We start from the raw sequence: 7,857 nt of genomic DNA, 5'->3' as shown, positions 1-7,857 counted from the left end.
TTCACTGTCCTTCTATCAGTAGCAAAGACTTCTTTATTTCAACAAGCTTTTAGAACTGAAAGTTTTTAAAGAAAGGACTTTTAACACAGTACTTTATTATTTTAATTATGTATTCTTTTTAAAGCACTTTTTATTATACTTAATTTTATTGTTTTAAATTGTTTAAATATTATGAATATTAATTATTTTGTTAATTGATTTTAATGCTGGTCTTTTGTATGTTTTAGCTTTATTTAAAAGAAGATTTGTAAGCCTCCTGGATCCCCAGATTTGGGCAGGGTATAAATAAGGGCAATGGGGGATTTATGCATGCATATGGTTATGATGCTATGCACTGGATCCCTTTACTGACACCCCCCCCCCATCTGCATTTACCAGGAAGAAGCCACACCAATTGATGGAAGTCTGTGCCTTTTGATCAGGAAGCATCTAACTGATACTCTCACCCCTTCACATGAACAATCTCTCATGCTGCCTGATCTCTGGGCAGCAGTAAGGCCCTTGTGCCCAAGATAACTTGGGCAAATGGAGGTAGGGCCATCATCCCACTGCTTCTCTACTGACAGGGAGACAGATTTCCATTAACTGGAGATTTCAGTTAACCGTCTGCTTCCCAGTAAGTGCAGATTAGGTGACTTTCATGGCCCCTAAACTAGGGGCTATAGAGCAGTTGTGAATATGAAACAGTCAAGAGAGTATTACTCTAGGGACTTTATCACATGAGGGAAATCGGGGGTTAAAATGGGCATTTTGCCAGAACATTCGTGCAATCACGGCAAAGATTTTCCCACAACATTGTGATTAAAGAGAACTTATTCCAGGAAGAACCAGGAATGCTCCAGCAACAAATTATTCATGGGAAAATCCCGTGAATGATTTGTTGCTAGAACATTCTTGGTTCTTCCTGGGATAAATTCTCTCTAAGTGTGATGTGTGGGAAAATCTTTGCCGCAATTGTCCTGGGAAAATGCCTTTTTTAAATCCCCATTTTCCCCCATGTGATAAAGTCTTAAGTGACACATTCCTAACTGCCCCAACAAGATTCTGGACATTACATAGTAGTAGTAATAGCAGTCAGAGTAGAAATCAACTTACCTGTCTTTTTTAAAAAAAGGAGATTGTCATTTGATAGCCCAAAACTAAAACATTTGTTCTCAAATTATTTTAATAAAGAACCAATTCAGTCTTCTCTCACTCTCTACTAAGCTCTCTCTTCTCCCATCCCATATTAATTCCTCTGAAGTTTCAGATTCACATTTTTTTCAAGCAAATGTGTATCCCATTAAGAGAACGCAAGACAATCTGAGGGACAGGAACAGGTGAAGGCTTCAAAGGATCGGGTGAAAGATCAAATCGAAGCAAAGTCATGGCAAGAGCCACTTTCATTTCATTCATGGCAAACTGCTGCCCAATGCAGTTCCTAAAAGAAAAGAAAAGGGAAATGGTTACAAAAACTTGTGCATAGAAACATATTCTCAAGACTTAAACTTTCTGTAGAGCTCTTTTGGCCAAGAGGAGCTGCAATTTGGAATGAGAATTTGGAACAACTCAGTTCTTTCAAGAGATATGCCAGAACGGCCTTTCGTATCTGCTGGGGTTTAGTTCCAGGATGACTGTGGATATCAAAATGTGTGGATGCTCAAGTCCCATTATACAATGGATTAGTAAAATGGTATCCTTTATACAAAATGGCAAAACCAACATTTGCTTTCTGAAATGTTTTATAAATATATTTTCCACCTGTAGATGGTGGAATCCATGGATGCAAAATGTGTGGACATGGAGGGCTGACTTTATATAATTTTGTTCATGCTGCTTTGATCACTTCCCTGGAGGGGAAAGTAGTTTGCCCTTCTCCTCCAGCTTAATTTGTTGTTGTGTGCCTTCAAGTTGATTCTAACTTATGGTGACTCTATCACTGGGTTTTCATTGCAAGATTTGTTCAGAGGAGAGTAACTATTGCCTTCCTCTAAAGTAAAGAGGTAGAGCCATAGTGGCATAGTGATTTGAGTGCTGGACTACAACACTAGAGAGTATGATTCCCAGCTTGTCCACGAAACCCACTGGGTGACCTTGGGTAAGTCACATGCTCTCTGCCTCAGGGGAAGGCAATGGCAAACCTCCTCTGAACAAATATTGTCAAGAAAACCCCATAATAGTTTCACCTTATGTATGTCATAAGTCAGAAATGACTTTAAGACACACAACAACAACAAATGGTAAAGAGGTTGAGTGTGCAGATTGCCTACCTCTGATCTAGACAGAGATACCAGGTCAAAAAATTTATTCTAATTTACATGTATCTTACAAGGTTTACCTTGGACCAGCAGAGAATGGCAGGAAGGCATGGGAATTTCTGCTGGATACATTTTCAGGTGTAAACCTCTGAGGATCAAACACCTAAAACAAAAAGATTCATTATTGTTAAGAAGCCTTTTTGAGCATTTTAAATACATATATGTGTATGCATTTTCTATTTTTTTTTCTCCTACTTTTGTTGCTTCAATTACCAGAGCAGGAGAGATGAGCTTTTGACCCACCAGATATTTGGAACTATGACAGTAAAAGTGGTGTCTAACTGCATTATTTCTGCAGTGCAGATTAGACTCTGACTACTGAAAGGAATTGCAGTTTTTCTCATCCAAGATGAGAAACAATATTGAAATGGGAGTTGTAGAGTTGTGTTGGGCAACTCTTTGGGGTGAGGGGGGGAATCCTTTGGCCAAAGGATAACTATTTCATGTGCAAATACTTTCTTCACCATAAATCTCCATGTGAAAATAATTGAAAAATACACCCTTGTGGAGGGAGAACTGTGGAAATTTGGTTCTTGTGTGTGAGAACAAAATATACAATGATTTACATCCCTAAACTGCTCTTTTCTGGAATAAGAGTGAGTTGCTTGTCTAGGGCTGCATCCACACTGCAGAAATAATCTGTTTGACCCCACTTGGGGTCATGAGTTAATGCTATGGAATTCTGGGAAATGTAGTTTGTTGCAGCACCAGAGCATCAGAATGCCAAGGATACATACCTCTGGATCTTTCCATATGCTGGGGTTCTTGTGGATGAGTTGAATGCTTACTGCAACCCAAGACCCTGAGAAGCAATCAATGGTGAAAAGAAATTAAGATGTGTTATACACTCTTGGATGTCAATAACGGCTATTACAGGCTCAGACTGATTGCCAGTGGTTTAAAGTTTTGTTAGTAAGCTACCCTAGACATTGAAGAAATGAACTGCAAAGCATAATTTTTAAAACAATAAATAATATTGAATGTATTTAATAATACGAATAGAAAAAATAAGAATGAATGTACTTAAAACCATGTAAACTTCTCTTTTCCATTGGTGTGAATTCTAACAATGTTAGCCTGTGCTGCCCTACATTTAAAACAAACAAACAAACAAACAAACAAATTCTGGTTGTCAAAATAAAACAAAATGAAATATACCTTCAGGCAAAGTCTTTCCATCAAAAAATGTAATAGGTTTGGTGAGTTCTCGGGATACTCCTGGTACTGAAGGGTAAAGGCGGAGGCTCTCTTTAATGCATAGTGTGCAGTAAGTCATCTTGCTAAGATCATCCCTGGGCAAGATCAGAGAGAGAATTATTCAAAAAGGAAAACCTCCATACAGGCAGGCCAGATCATATGTTGGGTGCATGTTCCCCAGCCAGATTCCATTGTACTGTTGTCCCAGGGCTTGCCTACATTAGTTCTATACCCCAAATTCCCTTTGGGCTGACCACATGGTGTTTACACCACACAGATCCAATTGTATCTGGGCTGTTTATACAACATCTGAACTCAATTCGGGGTTTCCATCTCTTACCCTGCATTTTAAAACCTTACCTTTTGCTCTGGATCTTCTAGAAATCCCTGAGCAAAATGTGGCAACAACAGGAGGCTGATGGTCCCTCAGCATCCCTGTTAAGTTGTTTGGTGGACACAAGTCACTCTGGCCTTGTCTGATGTTAGAATGGAGCTCATTGCCTTATCTGACCTCACAGCAACTGACAGTTGCAGTGCTAGCAACTTCACAGGGACCACAGCCACCCGTCATCTTCAGCAGGTAGGGGATAAATTCAGGGGAAATGTGGGGACCAGAATATTCCAAAGGCAGCCCAAAATATTCTGGGAAGTGTAGACAAATGCTCAGCAGAAATTTTACCAGTGCTTGAACCATCTTAACATTCAGGTCCTATGCATTCTCAACACTAAGACCACAATTACTGAAACAGAATCAAGAGTAATGTAATACCATCAATAGCATATCTATAGCAATTCTGTCATCGCCCATCAATTACAACCTCCCACAGGAAAAGCCATTTATGGATCAATATGTAGCTATTGCAGAAACAACAGATGAGCACGATACCCAGTGCACCCCTTGTTCCATGAACAAGACAGCAGCAAACTGCCAAGTAAATAACACCTGTCTTGCAATGTAGTGCTATGGAGTTATTTAACAAGCATATAGACAGGGATGATTCACTGGACATTATACACTTGGATTTCCGAAAGCCTTTTGACAAAGAACATCACCCAAAACTCCTCAAGAAACTAAGCAACCATGGGATAAGAGGGCATATCTTGTGCTGTATTAGCAATTAGTTTAAAGAACAAGACATGAAAGGTAGGCATAAATCAAGTCTCAGAATGGAGGGAATTAAACAGGATATCCTGCAAGAGTTTGTACTGGGAATGTGCTTCTTAACTTTCTTTAGAAATAATATGGAGTTATGGATGACACTTGAAGTAGCCCAATATGCAAATTATGTTGCAATATTCTGGACTTCATAAAAATGTGTGGTGTTTACATTATAGAAAATGTATTATATATGGATAAATATTGTGTATATTATATGAAATAAAGCAAGTTGTCTGTTGGTAGAGGGGTCAGAATGTGGATTGTTGGAAATGAGTGGTGACTGGTTCAGTATTTGTGTTTGACAGTCAAATAGGGTCAGAGAGTTAAGTAGGAAAAAGCAGGGACAAATGTCAGAATGGTCAGGGCCAATTGATCAGAGAGTGGAATCTGTGATGTGTGTTTGAAGAAGGGTAAATTAGAATAAGTATATAGCTGTATAAATAACAGTAGGTATTAACAGTAGATAAAACACTGTATTGTAAGCACATGTGTTTGAACAAGTAATTATGAATAGTTTCATTATCTACTCTTAAATAAATGATTTTGTATATGCACACACACTTTATGGGATTGCTATGCTGAATTTAAGTTCCCAGGACTGGGACTCAAGTTATGGATAAGGCCAGGCAGAGTGGTGTCCCCACAGATCCTGAATTACTCAAAACAGTGACAGCTGATACAGAAAGCAGGAGCACCCCTTAAGCAAGTATATGAATTCAACAAAATGCTGCTCTTTCCTCCACACTCTCCCATCCACCTCTGCTCATCTTCCCAATGTGTTGCTGTTGGTTGTTATAAGCCTTCAGGCTGGCTCTGACTTATGGTCACCCTGTCATAGGGTTTTCTTGGCAAGATATCTTCAGAGATTTGTCATTGCCTTTCTCTTGGACTCAGATATTGTGACAGGGATAAACAGGGATTCAAACCTCATGTATAAGTCGAGGGCAGTTTTTCAGGCCAAAATCATGGATTTTGATATGACCCGTGGATAAGTCGAGGGCATGTTACAAAAGATCTAAAGGGGGAAACAAAACACCACTTCCCGCTCTACATCTCTCTCTCTGAAACTCTCTCAAGGGTCACAGTATCAGCATGGGGAAACAAGTCTGGGTGCATACATACACATAAACACACACACACACAAACACACACACACACCTCTTTGCATCAGCATTTCCAGACTCAAGGCTTGCAGGAAAAAAAGAAGACACCAGCCTTGCCTTTACATGGCTTGGGCCCGAGTTACTTGAGGGACCGCATCTCCCCATATAATCCGCACACTCAGAACAACTGGGAAGAACTTGTTGGAAATTCCACCTTCTAAATATGTTATTACTTCCCAGATGGCCTTCTCAGTAGCGGCCCCACAAATCTGGAATAGTCTTCCCGACGAGCTCCGTCTTATCACCCCCCTGGAAACATTTAAAAAGAGGCTTAAAACCCTCCTCTTCTGTCAAGCCTTCCCCCCTGGAAAATGAAGTTGTGTACTCTGATCCCATTGACTCTCTACCTCACCCTATTGATTGATTGAATGATTGTTTTTAGATTGTATATTATATTTAGTGCTCTTGGTTTTATCTATTTTATGATGTTTTTGTAATTGGTTTTAAACTCTATGTAAACTGCTTTGATCTTTTTAGAAAAGCGGTATATAAATAATAATAATAATAATAATAATAATAATAATAATAATAATAATAAATATTATTATTATTCTGTCTAGAGCTCTATTCCAGCACTTAAATTACTACACCACACTGGTGCATCTTCCTGCAATAAAGTCTTGCCAGCAATAGTTGACCATCACTAGTCAGTACAGGTTGAATCTCCCTTATCCAAAATGCTTGGGACCAGAAGTGTTTTAGTTTTGGATTTTTTTTTTTGCATTTTGGAATACCTGTATTTGCATCTACACACATAATGAGATATCTTAGAGATGGGATCCAAGTCTAAATATGAAATTCGCTTATATTTTGTATATTTCTTACAAACATAGCCTGAAGGTAATTTCATACATAATATTTTAAAATAACTTTATGCATGAAACATATGCAAAAAATTATTTGTGCATCAGAAATGCACACATTTCTGTGCATCAGAAAGCAAAGGTGTCACTATCTCAGCCACCCACAGAATTTTTTTGGTTTTTGGAATATTTTGGATTTCAGAATCCCGGATAAGGGAAATTCAACCTTTATCATATTCCTGGGCCAATGCATAGTTCTGCTCTCCTATTGCAAGGTAAATTCCTAGTGATCCTGCCCTGCCCAAAGGATATACTGTAATTCCTCTTATGTTTCTCCAAGAGATGTATTGCATTAATAACAAACCTGGCAGGGAAAGGGGAAACGTTGAAGCTCTTCCATTCGTAAAAGCATGGGAGAAAGTGATAGAAATCTCTTTTTTGACAAATGGATTTGTCCAGTTTGGCAAAAAGGACACTTTTGCCTCTCCCACACTTTTATGACTGGAAGAGAATGAAAGTGCTTTGACATCACCCAGAGACAGGCAAGATAAACAGGCTTCTCTGTTTCCCTGCCGGGTTTGTTTTTATTGAGATAAAGCTCCAAATATACTTTAGCGTTTCATTTCAACAGGAGCCTTTAGTATGAAACAGAAAATATGATGAAGAATATCAAATCTCTTTAGTTTGTAAAGTACTACAGTAATGCTGAAAAGCCCTCACTTAGTCTGAGGGCAGAGCCACATAATTATCAAAAAGAAAAGGCTGCTACTACAAACAATGGCTGCTCACTTCTATAATGGAAACCTACCTCATGTTTTGTAATTACTATAATGACTGCATTTAATTTCTATTAAAACAAAAATCAAGAATCATGGGATGCCTAGCAGGAACAATGGGAGATGTCTGTATACACATTTGTGCTCATCAGAACCATGATGGTTATCTCAGCAATTAAACATGAATCCTTACCACTCAATGGTGCCACGGTCCCCCAGGATGGATTTTATCTCCTCCCTACATCTCTGCTGATGCTCTGGGTTCACTGCAAGACAATACAGCAACCAGGAAATCCCACTGGCTGTGGTATCATGGCCTTCGAACATGAAGGTGTCCACTTCAGCACGTATATCTTCATCAGATAGTCCAATGCCATTTTCATCCTAAACAGTGACAAACTTCATTAGTGGTAGAATATGGTCCAGAAATCCATATTTCTGTCTCTCATTGCAGTATGAAAA

The 7,857-nt window shown here is 38.8% G+C and overlaps 1 protein-coding gene across 2 annotated transcripts in view; it reads right to left on the bottom strand.

Moving 5' to 3' along the window:
- Positions 1-904: 904 nt before the first annotated feature.
- LOC121929305 (cytochrome P450 4B1-like) overlaps positions 905-7,857 on the bottom strand; it is a 32,813-nt gene continuing 25,860 nt past the window's right edge. For both annotated transcript variants that reach the window (XM_042464717.1, XM_042464718.1), the window contains exons 8-12: positions 7,589-7,779; positions 3,456-3,589; positions 3,035-3,099; positions 2,318-2,400; positions 905-1,420 (exon numbers count right to left, since the gene is read on the bottom strand). In XM_042464717.1, the coding sequence (XP_042320651.1) occupies positions 1,252-1,420; positions 2,318-2,400; positions 3,035-3,099; positions 3,456-3,589; positions 7,589-7,779 (642 nt within the window). In that variant the 3' untranslated portion in view covers positions 905-1,251. The remainder of the gene's footprint in view (positions 1,421-2,317; positions 2,401-3,034; positions 3,100-3,455; positions 3,590-7,588; positions 7,780-7,857) is intronic.

This window comes from Sceloporus undulatus, chromosome 4, assembly GCF_019175285.1.
Source record: "Sceloporus undulatus isolate JIND9_A2432 ecotype Alabama chromosome 4, SceUnd_v1.1, whole genome shotgun sequence".
NCBI classification, from domain to species: Eukaryota; Metazoa; Chordata; class Lepidosauria; order Squamata; family Phrynosomatidae; genus Sceloporus; species Sceloporus undulatus.
Note: the sequence above shows the minus strand (reverse complement) of the source record. Positions and strands in the feature narration are given on the sequence as shown.